We start from the raw sequence: 17,585 nt of genomic DNA, 5'->3' as shown, positions 1-17,585 counted from the left end.
TCACCACAACTCATTGACCAAAAAACCTAATGCCAGGTAGCTTGTGAAACCTGTGAAGATGTAAATACAAAGGACTTTTTGTGAGTTGGGTAACTAAAAAGCTGTCTGTAGTCAAAAATACTTTGGAAATTAACCGGAGTAACTACTTACAAATTTCATTAAATGTCAGTTCTGGCTTGGCTTTATACCGTCTTGCCTCAGTTCTACAAAAGGTTTTCACAGATCACAGCACTGTCCACTCTACAAATAGGTCTGAAATGTAAATCACAGTATAAGTTTGTTGACAAATGAATTTGTAAAAAGAACAGTTTACACCAGAAGGATCAAAGTCGGAGCCTTTATTAAATGTTCCTTCTCTAAACAGACTGTATTTAATCCCCCTTTCGCATCTGTGATTTCTAAGGCTATTTAAATACTCGGTTTTACAGGGATTTTCAGTCTTCAGAACTGTCACAAGCAGTAAGTTAGCAGTACACAGAAACAATACAACTGAACTTTCACTGAGTTTTATTCTTGCCTCCCAGGGTGCATGGAAAAACCAACAATACCTCCAGTACTGGAGTTTTTGCACAGACCCTGGAAAGGAGATAGTTGTCACCAGAGTTTAAGCCTGATGTGCTCTAGCCACATCTCACAATTGGCCACGGCTGACCAGTACTGGTTAGTGTGTCTGTCTCTTGCGCATTATCTGTTTCAAAAAGGGGACCAAATTTTAAATTTTCATCTAGTGTGGGTCTAATTAAGGCTATTCTGGTATATTTGATACTAAAATACTCTCTGGGAGTCCTTTTCATGAAATCCCATCAGAATTAACATTTTCAAAAATGAAAACATTTATAATAGGTGTTTGAGTTGAAATGCTGATGCAGCGGTTGGTTCAGTGTTTCCTTCGGGAGCTGTATCACGTCAGGATTGTGTCATCGATCTGTTCCTCGGAGTCAGCCTGCCCAGCCAGCTTCCGCAGGGACCTCCTGCAGCTTTCATTGAGAAGCTCCAGGCTGGCAGCATCCAGAATCTTGGAAACTGACTGTGGAAGGGAGACAGCACCAATTACCAACTCCTTACAACACACCATTCAAAATCAGAGTCAGTGTGAATGCCTTACGGGCTCTATCAACTAAAATCTTCCAAACATCCCAAAAGTCTTCACCTTGTTTCACAATTCTAGATGTGGGAACTATCCAAAAAAGGTCAGACTTAGAAAACAGGTCTGGAAATGGATGCATGAAGTAGCCCATTCTAAATACTCCCTCCTAGCACCACTGTGATCATCCAAGTGACCAAAGCAACGAATTATCAGTGCCAGCTGAGGGAACTCAGCACAGGAAAGGCTTAAGGGGGAAATGTTAAATGCCTCAATTCTATTAATACTGCACTCTAAGGTTGTACAGAACAGGTGTTGCTGATTTCTTCAGAGCATGAGAATGCTGCTGAAGATCTAAATGAAAACAGGAATGTCCCACTTAATATATTTCATAAGAGACTTCCAGCACATTCTGAGGCTGCAGGCACCACACAGACAAAAGCAGAAGGTGGTGACAGAGCCTTGCTACCAACAATTATGGTTTATTTATATGTCTCATACCTCAAGCACTTCTTCACCCGCTCTCATCTTCAGAAGGTTGACAATAGCCTGGTCACTGTAGGCTCTTACACTGGTGTTTTTGTCTTTTGTGTTGTCCAGAAGTGCTTTGAGAATTGGTTTAATTGTCTGAGTATCCAGAGGGGGAAGATGGCTTTTATTTGCCCACCAAATCATCTTTTCTGCAACTAACTTTATGTCACTGGATGAGTTTTGAAGACACTGAAGGAGACAAAGTTACATTTACATTCAGATATACCAAGGACATGTATTTAAAGCAGTTGTTAATTTTTTTTCTAATTTAAGTATTTAAGAATACGCTAAGAAAAGCAAACAGTTTTCAGCTCACAGGTACACAAGATACACACTTGTTACCAATTAAGTCTGACTAAACTGTGTAAGAGAAGGTCAAACTTTGAAAACAAGACAACTTTTCAATAGAAAATTTCTAAATATGTAGTTGATGACAGTGTCACATGTTCATCTCAACTGTCTCAGGAAATGACAATGACCATGAAGTGCAGAAAAGCTGATAGTGTCAGCACCTCTACAAACACACTCACTCAGCAACAATAGCCAAGCCAGTCTCTGGTTGGAATATTGGTTGTATTTTAACAGTGGATTTCACTTCAAAATTCAAAGAATGAGAGTTTTGTATTTTAATCTTAACCCATTTAAAACATGAAAGCTAATATCTGAATGTCAAGTGCCTTATTAATATGGTGATAAAGGTTTTGTGGCAAGTATGATATTTTATATTTTAACACAATACTATTACATTAATATAGAAAAGCAGGATTTCGAACAAAAAGTCTGCTTTGAAGAATGCTGGCCTGTATCATGTCAACTTGGCATGTTTAGTAGTTTTTCATGTAAACTGCAAAGAAATGTAAAATCTGAAAATGTAACATTCTGCAGGCATCACCCCTCTCTATCTATCCTTGTCTTCCAATAGGGATGCTCGGCTGTGTGGTGGGGTTTCGGGAGGGTAGACAACTAAAGAAACCAAAAAACCCCAGCCACACACCAAAAGAAACAAAGAAATAAAGGAATTTTGAAGAAAAATATTTAAGTTGAAATGAACTGAAAAAGATGTTAACTTCAATGTTTTCACGTCAGGTGAGTTTTGGTATTTGATACATTTCCAGCAAAGGCCGTTTGACCTTTAGCAATCTTAAAAACCTGACAGCTTTCTCACACTCCTCTCTGCCTCTGCCAGCTGTTTGCTACTGCAAAAGAACAATGCATTTTTAGGAATCAGACTTAGGAATCAGCACAGAAAGCTCAAAAGCAGATTTCTATGTTAGAGCAGTGATGGCAGTGTTGTATTCACAGTTTCAAAGCAGGCTGATAGAGTGCTTCTATCTGCACTCTACCTCAAAAAGAAGTATCTAGATTTTGAGGGACTTGATAGACCCACCCATGAGTTAGGTCAAACAGAGATTCTGATCACACAAGAACACCACCAGGTAGTTAACATGAAAATTTTTACCTTAATAAAGAGGCTGGAAAGTTTGGGAGGCAGGTTGCCTCCGCCTTCCATGTGGTATTTCATGAGAAAGCCCATCCCTCTGATGCCACTAACTGCAATAGGGATCTTCAAAATAAGACAAGAATTGGTATTACTACAGTAGCATTCAACAACAGCCTTTCAAACCAAGCTCATGGTCTGTCAGCTTCTGTGGAAGGCTAAACCTATCTTTCAAAAGAACAGCAGCATCTAAGCAGGAAAACACTGGGTTAATGGTGTTGGGTAATATGATGAAAATAATCCCAATGCAACCATGAGCCAGAAGAAATAAGGCAGCAGGTGCTACCAAACCCACAAAATTCCTACCCCAAACTACTCATTTAGCACCAGATTTAAAATCTTCCTCCTAAAATGAGTAATTTCCATGTCTTGCAAACTTGGTCTGTGAATGAGAACTCTCCAGGGAAACAGGAGTGTAATTTACTCCAAATGAAAGCTACTCTGCAGTTAAAGATTATTTAATCTTCATCTCCCCAGAGATCAGAACTCAAAGAACCAGAACAGTTGTGTAATTTCACCATAAAAACTGCATCTAGCCAAGGGAGAATCTTCAGATGGCACTTGGGGTATTTTGTCCTGGTTGGTGACAAACAAACCTGTTCACACACCTTCAAAACTGCCCCAAACAAGTGCTTGCAACAGCACTCCACCACTGTTGGGCAGGACTCACCCTGTCGGCCGTGGCATTGCTGATGATCATCTCCTGGACACTGTTGTAGTATTTTGGGGAACACAGCCTGCCAGGAGCCACGTTCACAGCCACAGAGAGAGCCAGGCTCCGGCCGTGCCTCACCATCCAGTCGATGCCAGAGACATCTGCTGCAGAGGAAAGAACACAACAATGGCAGGGCTCCTGCTATCTAGTCCTCTTCATCTGAGAGGCTTTTGGCAGTTTGTCAATTCACTGCCATAAAATGAAATAATGAGAAGCATCTAAAGCAATGCCCTGCTTCCTCCATTTTTCCTAAAAAGACACACAGACAGAGCTAAAATGCAGCACCTTTTCCAGGCATGAACACCACCTGGGCAGGCAGGGAAGCAGATACAAACAAGGGACTCTCCTGTTCAACTCAGATGCTTCTGATGGTTCAAAATTAGACAAGCTTTGACTCTAATACCTTTGTAAAAGTCATCTATAATTTGACCAGCCAACAGATTTCTTTTTAATCCCACAGGGGATAGTAATCCAGAACACTCTCAAACACTGGGGTCCTAGAAAACTCATGGTTTTTCCTAACTTCGAGGCAAATTAATTCATTCTCCAAAAGCATGTGAAGCTGTCATATGTCGCCTGCAATTAGCATCAGCCAACCTAAGATCACAAGTGCTCTCAAGAGCACTTGATCACAAGATCGTAAGTGCTCTCCCAAAAGGTGGATGGCCCTCCTGTCCACCTTGCCTGCACATCCTGTCATGTCCAACTGTCCTTGTGTCAGCAACAGCAATTACTCAGCCATGCCAGTACTTTTATCAAGTCATCAGATAACACATCCAGAGAAAAACGTCTGGGCAACACCAACTGACAACCAGTTACCTGTGTTCCCTGTGTACCAGAGTGCACGAATTAAGAGCCATGAGCAAAGAAAAGCACAAGAAAATACACAGCAGAGATTCAGTCACAAAGCTGGCCTGAATCAATGGCTGAGAAAGAATCTTCCCTGTTTTCAGGATCTGTTCCAGTCCTGTAAACAGCTTCACCTACCCAGTAAGTGCTGGTGGAGAACAGTGCTGAGCTCATCGTCGGACAGAAAGGCACACAGCTCTGCCAGGCAGCCGGCCGAGGCCATGCGGGTGGCATCCTGACAGGGGATGGGAGAACAGAGAACATGGCTTGAGCTCAACACACCCCAGAGACAGGCAGCGAGGCAAACAAGCATCAGAAGATGACAGGAAATAAAGAGGAGGAGAAAATAAATAGTAGTATTTCACTCCTACTCCCTGTGGGTTTCTTTCGGTTCATATGGTTTCTTATACATAACGGAACTTAAAACCAAATCTAAGGTCAAAAAAGCCAGGTAAGACTGAAGAATTATAGCTCTTATCTAAGTCCTGATTTGTTAAATGGAGAAGTCATAAAGATGAAATTCAATGTTTTAAAAGATGAATTCACAAGAGATAAGTTTAGATTCACTTACTCTAAGTGTTATTTCTAGCCATTTCTGGATGAGCTAGTCTCTGTGATAAACTCTTACTACTTTTCATTTAACACTTCCAGGTTTTTGCTATTTTGGCTTCCTTATGTGACCATCCCATTACTGCCCACTTCTCCCCGAAATTTACAACCCAGTGGGAATGTTTCAATTTTCCTATTTCTAGCATGTCAACAGTTGCATGTCTGTCACAGAGACTGACATAAAAAAGGAATTATTAGATTATTAATTTAATCTCACTCATGTTACTGTTGCTGTCTACTATATACAGAAGACCCTATATTAAACTTGGAGAGCTCTTCTCATTGGAGAAAAATCTGCCATTATCTGAAAAATTTCTCATATGGAATGATAAACCTCACCTGAGAGGGCACAAACACATCTGTGCATACAGTGAAGGTACCACAGCCTGTCTCTAAGATAAAAAGCAAATCCTGACTGCAGAGCTACCTGAAACCTGTTAGTGAGAAGCTGCAGGTCAAACCCATATATGCAGTTGCCAAGGAAACATTAAAGTGGAGGTTTCTCAGAGTTACCAGGGACTAGTCAGGAATCTCCAATTCTCACTGTGACTACATCATTAGTAATTTTCCCAGAAGTTATTTTAGACACCAATTCTGTTAGAAAGTTCAGATTTTAAGTGTAAGAACAGGACTGTCTGCAGCAGGGGACCCTTGCAGCTGGCTGAAGCAGTACCTCATCGTGTCCCAGCATCCCCAGCAGCACTGTGCTAATACTCTTCCTAATTGCAGCATCTACTTTTGCACCAGCTCCTCGTGTGACAAACCGCAGCGCCTGCAGCATCGTATCCCTGGAAGAGATCACATTCTACAGTCAGACACTGCCTCTCCCCCACCCTCCAAGAGAAATTTTGCTCTGAATAACTGTAGATCCTTGCACAGCAATTACACTGAGATGCCTTATGTTTTGGGAGAGTGATCCCCTCTCTGCACTCCATCCTAGACAGTACTTCCATGTTTTCTGTCTAACACAACACAGATGTTTTCTGATTGTTCAAACATTAAAAAAAATTATCATGTCAGGAAGTGCATATCTTAGGGATCTGTGCCTTTAGGACACAGAACAGCTGCTTTACTTCAGGTCAGACTGACAGTCAAGACTGCCTTTTATCTGAAAGTGAGATGCTTGGGGATGTGCAGGAGAGGAGAACTGGGCAGACCTCAAGCACTCTTTCTCCTAAATACTCTCACAGCTCAAGTTCTGACACAGGAAGGCCCCATCATCCCCATTCTTGGTTTACAGTCCACTGCTTTCAGTAATACACACATCTGACTCTAACTGAGGGTTTGGTTCATTAATCCCAGCTCTTTCTTTCATCCTCAGTAAGCAGGAAGGTCTGAGCTGTCAGCTGCAGCTCACCTGATGGCAGAGTCATCGCTGGAACGAATTCCATTGAGGAGCTCTGTGAAGAGCGGATCCACTTTGACATGGATGACAATGAGTTTCCCAAGAGCATCGGCAGCTTTAAGGCGAACAGCGCGGTTTGAGTCCTGCAGAGCTTTGGTGAACGTTGTTTGCAACTGGGGCAAAAATGGTTTCAGAGCAATCTCAACCTATTCCAGAGTGGAAGAAGGGAAAGTGGTGGGGTCAGTATTAAAAAGCAGCTAGAGATCAAAGCCTGAAAACAGCACAACCTCTTCTACAGCAGTTTGTTATCAGAGAGCCTTTGTTAAATCTAACACGCTACTGAAACAGGAAAAACATGAAACAATAATCTACCACAAAACCTTTAACCTTTTCCAGTCTAATCATCCCTTCTTCATACTTAAATACAGGGGTAGCCTGAAGAAATTTGACACTATTGTGAACAGCCTTTTGTACACTGAATAAAAGCTCAGCTCTGTTCAAAGATACATAAGATCTTTGCAGTTAAGAATACATAAAAATAATGGATACAGGAGAGATTAATTGGATGGTGGATTTTAATAACTTGAAAGTGGGATAAGCATTTATCAATATTTCTAAACTCAGTGGTTCAGCACTGGGGGCTTTTTTTTGTAGGCCAGAAACTGCTGGAAGAATGCAATCCAGTTACAGTGCTATTTCTACATATCAAATCCACAGCAGCAGGCATCCCAGCTGTATTTACATGAACAGCAACAGATAATTCTGAAGGTTGCCATGGAAAATGTTCGCAAACCACAGTCCAATACTTTGAAGCTTACCTTAGCTAAAAGAAGGCTTAATGTTTCAAGAAGAGCCACCTTGACATTCCAGCTGAACCGATCTCCCAAGATTCGAATGAGTGGCCCAGTGATGCTCACCACAGATGGTTTGAGAGCTTCAGCAGAAGTCAGCTTTATAACCAGCCCTAAGGCCTTTGCTGCCTCCTCCTTCTGTTCTGGATTACCAGTTAAAACACCTTCCCGCAGCACCACAAGTATGGAAGTCACTCCCTGTCATGAAAATCAAATAAGAAAGCTTAGAAGCTAAGATGCAAGAAATATGTATCTTATTTTTGCTCCTATTATACACCAGATGCACAAACTTGGAGAGTTTCTCTCAATTTCCTGTTGACCTTCAGCTGCCTGATTCCACACTGACAGAGCTACTTTTATTTGGTTTGATTTCATGCCTCTCCGCCTTACTAAGCTAGTTGCTATGAGAAAAGTGGTGGCAGCTCAGGGAATTTTTAAACCAGAGAAATTTGGCAAAGAAGTCCAGTGTTACTCCCCCACAAAAAGCAGCCAGCAACCATAAATTATGTGCATAACAGAATTGTCAGAGACCTCATTGCAAGACGGGTCTTCTGTAGGGTTACTCAAGAGCTCTAATCTACAAAAGGTCCTCCAATATACAGGTTTGGAATGCCTAAATAGTCACTGCTTCTAATAACTGTAATATATCAATCAGCTCTCCCCAAATGTGGGGTATTGTGGTTGTGATGAATCCGCCCTCATTCTCATTTTTACCTTCTTAGGAATACAGAATCCTGGCACATGCTCGCCCTTGGCCTCATTCCCTACAATCCGGATATCCCTGTGCAGGTCCTCAATGAGAGCAAGCTGGTTCCCAGCATCTAATTTCTGCAGGAGAGAGGGGTAAAACAAAGATCAGGCAACATCCAGATATCTTCTGTGAAGTCTTCTCAGGCCAGCCATTTACTCCTGTAACCTTTTTAAGCTGCCTCTCACCTTGGTGATGGAATTAAGTGCATCCCAACTTTCATTCAGAACTACAGGGTTGGTGTCATTAAACAGTCGAATCAAGCCTGAAACCAAGCTCCTGAGATGTCCAGTGTAGTCTGCTTTTGTCTTGGAGCAGTAGATATTCAGCATGACAGCTGCTGCCTGTCTCATGCCCAGCTCAGGGCTGCGGGTAGCTTCTAGCAAATCTTCAGTTATAATTCTTTGTCCAACGTCATCTTCCACAGACAGGATCACAGACTGGCAGTTTGCCATCTCCTGAAGAGTCCAAATTAACTTCACATTAGCTCTCAAACAGAACAAAGCCAAATTTAGCCCCAGGTTTCTGTGTGTTATCCCCAGCACTGTCTCTGGATGAATGCTACAACACACCCCACTTGCTAATTGTTTCTCATTAAAGAGCTGGTCACATAACTATTAAAGGCTTGACTCAGTCCTGGTGCAGACACAAGTATGACCAATTCCTAAAACTTAACAAGTGACCAAAGTCTACTGAACTGATTGCTGCAGCAGATGCAGGACGGCTAATTTACAAAAATTGGAGTAGCTCAGTCTCCCCCATCTTACTCACCCATGAGAGACTGTGAGTCTTGTCAGATAACATTCTTCTGATTTAGGTAGTTTAATGCTGTGCGTCACAGCACTAATTACAAGCACGTCTGTGGGTACATTAAAGATCTCCAGGCAGACTTGGGGCTAGAAGCTGATCTAATGGGTATCCACAACAGAAAGACAAGAGGACTCTGTCACTCATTCCTAATTCACCAACTGATTATGAAAATGTCTGTCCACAGTCACAACTCCAGGATGTTCTCTGGAGTCCAAACACAGATGTTTTGGAAAGCAGTACGGGAGGAGTGCAGCATGCAGATAGATTTCCTCCCTGCAGCCCTTTAATCTCTCCTCTTCTACACCAAGAATAAATACAAAGTTAACTAGACTTTCTGGCAGTTCTCCAGGAATAAGTAAACTGAGAATTGTATCTTGTAGCAGGCCAAGGAGACTTTAAAATGGATACAAATAGATTTGCAAAGCATACGTTTTTTGACTCACAATATGCCACCAGGCAAAAAAACTTATCCTGGAGAAGCTAATGGACTGAATTAAACATCCAATCTGTGAGTCTAGAGAACACATTCTGGGCTGGGAAGTAAACCTGGTGCACTATCTTCAGGCAACCTGTCACAACAAAGAGCTGAGCTGTGCTACTTGCCAATTGCTCTTCACTGGTGCCCAGCTTCTCTTTGAGTGCAGACATCATGGCAGGCAGGATGACACTCAAGTGCCGTGTCAGAGCGTCCCCTGCCACTGAGGAGAGGAAAGCCAGCACCCGGGTATTCACTGGTGGGGTAGTCAGCTACAAAAATAAAAAATAACACCAAAAATTTGAGACAAGGAGAAAGTTCTTTCAGGAGGAGTCTCATTTTCTCTACAGCATTAAATATTTATGCATCACAAGCCAAATAACAATATTTTGAGCATAAAATCAGAAGAAAATTTCAGACGATGCTCTCCCTTTTGCCATACTGGTCCAAAGAAAACTGTCAGCAAGCAGAGGAAACAGCACAGATACAGTTTAAAATTTGTTTCCCATTGTACCTTCGGCACCAAGTAAGGCAGCACCACTCGGCTCTTGACAGCCATAACTTGTTTAAGACCATCCACAGCGAAGTCAGCTGTCTCCTCATTATCCTACAGGGAAAGAGAAAGAGATAAACCCGAGAAATTATCTGTGACACACCAAGCTAAGCCCTGTTTCAAGGGACAATTTTCCATGTGATCATAAAAACAAAACCAAGTCCTTCCATTCAAAAATCTTCTCATATTCTGATAGTACCTAGCAAAACCCAAACCAAGCTCTTCTGTCACATCAAAAAGATTTTCCATTTCGAGCATGGTGGCCAAGCAACTTCATCAGGTGACAATGGCAATTCCATCACAGAGCCAGGTGTAGCAATTCTTAGGCCTAGGCTTAAGCCACAAGATCTTCCCTACCACTGGCTAGGGTGAATCCAGGAGGAGACAAAATACTGCTGCCATTCCCTGGAAGGTCTGCCACTACAATCTTCCTCTTCTTTTAAGTTAATTATTCAAAACTTGTCCCACAACATCATTAATCAGGTTGTTGACTAATCCTGAGCAATGCTCACCAGCTGCTTCAGCAAGAAAGGCAGGATGTCTTCAAGAGCCTGATGGCCAATTGTTGAGTGCAGCTGTTCAAATGTTTTGGCTGCAGCCTCTCGAACTTCTTCCAGAGGGTCACACAGTGCTTTTCTCACTGTAGGAACCAGAGACTCTGAGAAAAGCAGTACCTGTAGATGAAGAGATAAAATTACAGAACATCTAAAGCACAACAGACACGCATATCACAATAAAGTAGTGAAGAATGTAGAATTTGCATAACTGAAAGTAAACTGCAGTGTGCTTGGAATATTAGAAGAAAAACAGGATCCATCAGCACAAATAGCTGCAGTGCTCTAAGGCTACCTAGTGGAAGATTTCTAGTATTATACCTCATAAAAGACAATGTTTAAATTTACCGACTGATACAAATTCATACAATTTGCCTGACCAGCAACTCAGTGTTAGTTACAAGCCCTGACTTCAGACCACAGAACAAGTCCAGCACTAGCTGTAGTTTTCCATCTGAAGTGCAATACCTGCACCATAACACCAACACCTGGGAAAAAGGGAATTTCACCCGGCACATGTGACTCACTGCATCTCTGCTGGTTGATTTCATGATCTCACTCAAACCGATGCAGACTCCTTGCCTCTCATCACTCTTGTCTGATCTCAGTCCATCTTCCAGGATAGGAATGATTTCAGGAAGGATCTTCTCCCCTAACTTTCGAACAAGGTCTCCTAATGTCCGTGCTGCAACCTGTCTCCAAAAACGTATTAATTATTTTCCTTTTTTATAAAACCTTAGAAGGTGAACTGTGAGCAAATGTTAACTTTTGACCATATGCTACAGTTCACAGTGCAGACAGAACAGTAGGAATGGAAGCAAGTATTACAAATAACCATTGAAAAACAGTTTTACTGTCATCACAATCACAGTTGCCTTCAGCAAACAGAATTCAGACATGCTCATGCTCAGAACAGTTAAATTGATAATAACTCCTGAGGAACACAGGATAATTCTTCTCCAAAGCCATCTTCTATAGTCACCTGCAGGATCAGGAAGGCACAACTTAATTCCTCACCGTTCGCTTATCTGCACAAGTACTGGCCAGGAATTTCAGCAGAAGCCCGAAGAGTGTTGGCAGGATTTCCCGCAGCGTGCGAGGAGTGTTTGAGACAACGATTTTCCAGACGTGTAAGGAGGCCTGGCGCACCACCAGCTGTGTGTCTGAGCGGCCCATATACAGCCCTGCCAGCACCCTGTTCCTCCTCTCCACTCCCAGAGCATTAATGATAGCCTGGAAAGAAACAGCACAGAATTGTATTATCTGCCCCTGAAATCTATAAAAAGAACAGAATACATGATTATTCAACATGTCTTCCCAGCAGGCTGTCTATGCTGATTTAAAAAAGGAGAACTTGAAAAAAATAAAGGCACAACAGGCAAGAATGGCTTTACCTTGTTTGACTGGGCTGTTCCAAAGTTGTCATCCTCTGAGGCAGTTTCTGTGGTCATTTTTCCAGTGACTCCTGAGATATGGAATAGAAGGTCTCCAAGGAGCTGAACTGAGCTAAACCTGGCAACAGGAGCAAGTCAGGTGTTACAAACAGGGCGCCCAGGCAGTACCTGTCCAGTTCTGACAAGATGTCAGCTACAGACCAGAGCCAAACGTGAAGCATGGCTGGGTCTGCACTGAAATGCTGCATGGGCTGATGTGCAACATCAGTCTGCCAACACGGCTGAAAGCAGCACGATAAAGAGAAAGGGAAGGAGTGAATTCCAAACTGAAGGGCTGAGAGAATTTTCAAATCAAAACAATAAACCCAAGAATAGCCTTGACTCTAAAAAGGAAGAAGACATTGCCCCCATCTGTCTAACTCAAACGATATTCACCTGGGGTAAGAGTACTTAGCACCACTCAATTTGCACAAATCATTTAGTGCAGCTAATTTCTGAGCAACTGCTCTTGGCTGTGAGTGCTCCACTGCACATTTTCGTACACAGGAGAACAATAACTTGCTCAGCTTTTGGAAAAATGAAAAACAGTACACAAGGGCTAAATATTGCCACATCAACTGCCTTGGAAGTGCATTTCAGAGTCATCGCCAGAATCAATAATCCAGCATGAATGCTCTGCAGGTAGTAGGAAACCTGATCCAGCCTGGCAGGCCTTTGCAGATTCAAGTGCTGTAAGGCATTATAGTCAAATCAACAGCCAAAAAGAGACACTTGGTTTTTTTGTCACAGGTCTCTGCATTTTTTTGAGAAGCAACATAGAGCCTAAATCAGACCAGTTTTTCAATCATGGAAGGGAAGTGTTTGTGGCTAAGCTGGTTCTGCCTTACCTTATCCTCCACAAGTCATCGAAGAGCCCATCCTCGAGCTGTGGCAGGAGCAGGGCGATGGCAGTCTCGGCGTACATGCTGATGATCCGCTGCCCCGCGCGCAGCGCCGTGTCCCGCACAAACTCGTTCTCGTCTGCCAGGGCCTGCACACGGGCACAAAGGGGGCTCTGAAAACTCGGCCTTTCAGCACAATACACAAATGCAACAGCAGGAAAACAAACCAATGTTTTCTCTCTCCATGAAAACCCAGTGAACTACAGAGTTGTCAATGCACAAAGATGACTCCAAAAATGACTAGTGACCACAAGTAAAAGACAGCAAGCCAATAACTTAGAAGAAACCATTTATAATTTAAATACACTTTCTTTTTTTTTTTTTTTTTTATAGTCCAATCAGGCTGGACAAGTCTCTGCACATGCCACAATTATTGAAAATGACACTTTAAATATTCTGGAGGCTTCATTTTATTGTCTGAGAACTAAAAGTCTTCAGTTTTGCTACATACCTTCAGGATACAAGGAATAATGGGACCAACATAGGGAGTGAACTTGTCTCCAAAGGTAATTGGCAGGTAGTTGAACATCATGATATAACCATCTCGTACATGTGGAGCAATATCCACTTTACTGGCAGTTGCTACAATCTCTGGCATAAGTTTCTCCAGCTTTTCCACCCCCAAACCAGCCATAACTTCAGCCAGACCTGGGGAAAAAAAGCAGGGAACAGAGTTGATACACACAAGAAACAAGGAGCTAATCTGATTTAATATGAGAAAACCTGAGCTCAGTGCTCACACACAGCTGTCCCCACCTTGAGCAGCACCAGAGCGATCCACTGAGCTCTGCTCGTATGTCAGTGTCTCCATCAACCACGGCAACAAATCCTCAAAGCAGGACTCTCCCATACCCTTCACCATGGCCCCCAGGGCCTTTGCAGACACTGTGCGCACCTAACAGACAAGAGGAACAGGGATCTGCAAAATGTCCAGTCAAAGGTGCTACAGATGTGCCAGACTGATTAAGACAATGTTTAACCTACTGCACTGAAAGACAAACTGTGTTAGTACAAAAGACTTACTTCAGGTACAGGATCCAACAGAGAGGCCTTCAGTCCAGGGGTCACACTGGGTAGGTATGGAGCCAGATCCTAAAACAAAGAGCCCGAAAAGTCAGAACCAGATTCAATATGAGAGAAAACACAGTCACCTTCATGTAAGGGACATTCACCCCTTATAATCAGCAAACATCTTTAACATCCTGAGTGTTTAATTAGTTGCTCTCACAGTACTGCAGAGAAGCATAGTGAATTATTCTGCAAGTCCAAGAAACCTCAGTTCTGTGCAGATCACTCAAAACCTTTTTAATGCTCGCTCACAACCCAGCAGTTTGTGTCTTAGGAAAATCTAACACTCTTAACATTTACACAAGGTTTAAATGTAGAGATTATCAGCACAAAAATTAAACAAAGCTCTTTAGCCTACAGTCAGGTCCTACAAATACTTTTCAAACAAATGCTGGATCCATTTGTTAGCAGCTGATCTGTGTTTCATTTGTTTGTTTGTTAAGGCATTTCTTATGTGGTCAAAATTACAAGACCTTTTTACAGGGATAAACTGGTAATAACTAGATGCCCAAAGCTGACAGTCCCAAGCACCTGAGAACTGTCACTATCCTTATAGTCATCTGCTCATTTACATACATTTAATTAAGAAGCTGCATGGATGCTACTATTTTCTACCTTAACAGCAAAATCTCCAAGCCAAATAAATTCGCTCTAGTGCTTGTCCTAATCCCATCAATTAGAATACAGTTAAAAGGGCATTTCTAGCACTGTACCTTCTGGTCAGTCAGGGAATACATGTTCCCAATGATCTGGGCAGCCATTTTCCTGGTGTCCGTGGAACGATCCTGGAAAGCTCTCTGAACAATTGGCATGATCAGTGCTAAGGATGGAGCATCAATGAAATGGACAAATTTGGTATCCAGCAGAGTCTGCAAACACTTCTGAGTCTTCCTGGAGGGGTCAGTGAGAGCATCCAACAGAACTGGAGCAATTGCTGAGTATTTTTTAAAAGGAGAGAAAAGACTTTATTTGTATATAAACCAAGAACATGTCATGAATGAGCTAGTGTGTTCTCATGGCATGTTTTAGGTCCTTCTAAAGCAACACATGGCACAAGAACAAGGGAAACTCTATTAACATCAGCTGAAAAAATGGACAGGAACATTTAAAAAGCGTGGAAGCACACAGCTGCTGTTAAGTTTTCATGTTATACTTCTGTAGGATTAGTTTCATTTCTATACAAATTTCCATTTAATCCTAAATATTGTGAACCTAAACCTTGCTGTTATAAACCACAGTCACATCAGGACATTAGAGATGCAGAGACAGATCTTACCCAGGATCTCTGGATTCCTGATGACAGATCCAATCTGCCTGAGAGCCTGCTGCCCTGCATTCTGCACCTTCACATGGGAATCTGTCAGCACTTCAGTGAGTTTGGGCACGATGTTGGGTAAACAGGAAGAGAGTTGTTTGGGAGCACAGTATGCCATAGCCCCCAGCAATTCCACTGACCCTGTGAACAAAGTACACCAAGAAAAAAAATACAAAAGAAAAGACAAATCACAGTATTAAGAACTGACATGAGATGACAGAAAGACACCAAAAAATACTTTTCTTTTGTACACGGGAAAAAGCATATGTTAAGAAAATTCAAGGTTCTGAAGTACGACTATATAGAAACAGGATACAAACCATGCCTTGAATATGCCAGGGGGAAAAAGGTTACTCAAATATCTCAGGGAACTTAGCTGTAAAAAGCTGGAGAAGTTCCACAGTCCCTTTTAAGACAATAAACCATCATGGCCATCTGAAGGGATGAAGGAGTACACAAGGGGGGTGACAGCAAAGGGAACTGAGGGTCACTTTCAATCATGTCAGGCACATATCGGTCCATACCAGCTTTAGTTCTCCAAGATTCCTCTTCTAGTGCCGCAAGAAGTGATGGCAGAACCAGCTTCACTCCATGAGTACTCAGATTGCTCATTACAGCTTTGGCACAGTCATCTGCAGCCTCCAAGGAGAAGAGAACACTTACAAACTGTGACACAACACTGTTTTCCTTCCTCTGAGACTCTCTGGGAACAAAGCCTTCATGTAAATAGTGTCTCAGTACAATGATGCAGCTGGCTAAGTAGCTCCCAATTAATGGCAAATGAAATCAGATGCTTTCAGTTACTAAGAAGATCAAATTGTTATTAGTGGTATCTCAAGGGATAGGACACCTTCTCTATTCGCCTCATTACAAACAGGATTCACATCCATATCCATTCCATCTGGGTTATTAACGCTGTGCAGAAATAGCAGAAATTTAAGGCACCTTACCTCTCGCACATACTGGTTCCCATCTCCAAAACAAAGCAGCAGGTGAGGCAGCACGTGAACCACATAGGGCTCAAATAGCTTCCCGAGCATGCTGCAGAGCATCTCAAAGGCAAACAGAGCCCCTAAAAACCCAAAAGAGACAGTCAGAGTAAAACAAAACTTCATTTAAGGAGGATGGAAAAAGAAGATACAATTTGCTAAATACTGTTCCAAAAGCACTCAAATCTCACAACTGGAAGTCTCTTGCTTTCTTGCCCTTGTGGTTTGTGCTGTAGTAGGGATTTGTGGCCTCAGAAAAGGCACTTTCCCCCAGCAACACCTGTCTTTGGAAACAGGAGAGGGGAGCACATCTGTATGGTCTAGGACTAGAAATCCTTCTTCCACCACGATGTGAATCGAGCAATTTTGGAACACTATACAAAACCAACGGCCAAACTTTAGTAAAATAAATGCAGCTAAACCAAATACAGGGGTGCAGGAACTTCAGCTGACCACAATGGTAGCAGGTACAAAAGAAATGCTAAGTATATGGAGGGAAAAGCTCCTGTCCCTTACCCTCTCGCCGTCGGAAGTTCTTCTTGTCCTGGATAGCATCAGTCAGGGTGGTCATCATCTCCTGCTGCTTGAGAGAGAGGATGCCCAGGCCTTTCACCAGGCCTGCCAGACCATAGGCTGCACCTTTGCGCTCAGCGTACTTATCAGACTCCAAGAGCAGCTGCATCAGCTTCTGGATCATTCCTCCTGCATCCTCCTTAATTGCAGGCACTAGAGGTGGTAAACAGCTTGCCACTGACTCTTGAACCTGTAAAACAATCCACCAGCCACCAGATCACGAAACAGCCATTACTAACATAAATTCCTGCTAGAATGTACCCCAAGTGAAACTTTTCTGTCACCATTTTTCATCTCTCTGCCATCCCTAAGAGCATCCTGGTGTTAACCTGCCTCTGTGTGGAAGCTGGCAACTCCTCCCAAAGGCACCTACCTGCTGAGATGGGGTGGACAAGGCTGCTATCAGTTTGCCAACAATTGGTTTCACTTTAGGGTCACTCTTGTCCAGATGTTTTGCCAGTGACCCCATCAGAATGACCACACTTTGCCTGACAGCATCATAACTGGCATCATTAGGAGCATTTTTCAGGAATTCTTCAAACACTGGCAAGAGAGAGTTAACATTGTCCTGAAAAACAAAACCACAGAACTTGCCACTAGAGTCCACTCAGAATGAGATTTGCTATGCTCAGTGGACTTGTTTGTTCTTCTCTGAGCCAACAACTGAACAATCACACTGTATT

General features: G+C 42.6%; 1 protein-coding gene across 2 annotated transcripts in view; it reads right to left on the bottom strand.

The window, feature by feature from the left end:
• Nucleotides 1–323: 323 nt before the first annotated feature.
• Nucleotides 324–17,585, bottom strand: part of GCN1 (GCN1 activator of EIF2AK4) — a 38,227-nt gene continuing 20,965 nt past the window's right edge. The window contains exons 33-58 of one of the 2 annotated variants that reach the window (XM_066331318.1): nt 17,276–17,470; nt 16,846–17,092; nt 16,291–16,412; nt 15,865–15,979; nt 15,302–15,481; nt 14,739–14,959; nt 13,981–14,049; nt 13,714–13,852; nt 13,409–13,605; nt 12,904–13,046; nt 12,017–12,134; nt 11,640–11,855; nt 11,150–11,314; nt 10,581–10,742; nt 10,030–10,122; nt 9,644–9,787; nt 8,419–8,688; nt 8,197–8,310; nt 7,450–7,680; nt 6,644–6,837; nt 5,960–6,074; nt 4,816–4,912; nt 3,784–3,932; nt 3,075–3,179; nt 1,586–1,804; nt 324–1,027 (exon numbers count right to left, since the gene is read on the bottom strand). In XM_066331318.1, coding sequence (XP_066187415.1) covers nt 902–1,027; nt 1,586–1,804; nt 3,075–3,179; nt 3,784–3,932; nt 4,816–4,912; nt 5,960–6,074; nt 6,644–6,837; nt 7,450–7,680; nt 8,197–8,310; nt 8,419–8,688; nt 9,644–9,787; nt 10,030–10,122; nt 10,581–10,742; nt 11,150–11,314; nt 11,640–11,855; nt 12,017–12,134; nt 12,904–13,046; nt 13,409–13,605; nt 13,714–13,852; nt 13,981–14,049; nt 14,739–14,959; nt 15,302–15,481; nt 15,865–15,979; nt 16,291–16,412; nt 16,846–17,092; nt 17,276–17,470 — 4,146 coding nt within the window. In that variant the 3' untranslated portion in view covers nt 324–901. The remainder of the gene's footprint in view (nt 1,028–1,585; nt 1,805–3,074; nt 3,180–3,783; nt 3,933–4,815; nt 4,913–5,959; nt 6,075–6,643; nt 6,838–7,449; nt 7,681–8,196; nt 8,311–8,418; nt 8,689–9,643; nt 9,788–10,029; nt 10,123–10,580; nt 10,743–11,149; nt 11,315–11,639; nt 11,856–12,016; nt 12,135–12,903; nt 13,047–13,408; nt 13,606–13,713; nt 13,853–13,980; nt 14,050–14,738; nt 14,960–15,301; nt 15,482–15,864; nt 15,980–16,290; nt 16,413–16,845; nt 17,093–17,275; nt 17,471–17,585) is intronic. The other variant, XM_066331319.1, reaches the window with a different exon arrangement.

Source organism: Sylvia atricapilla, chromosome 17 (genome assembly GCF_009819655.1).
Source record: "Sylvia atricapilla isolate bSylAtr1 chromosome 17, bSylAtr1.pri, whole genome shotgun sequence".
NCBI classification, from domain to species: Eukaryota; Metazoa; Chordata; class Aves; order Passeriformes; family Sylviidae; genus Sylvia; species Sylvia atricapilla.
This window is presented reverse-complemented; position numbering and strand designations above follow the sequence as displayed.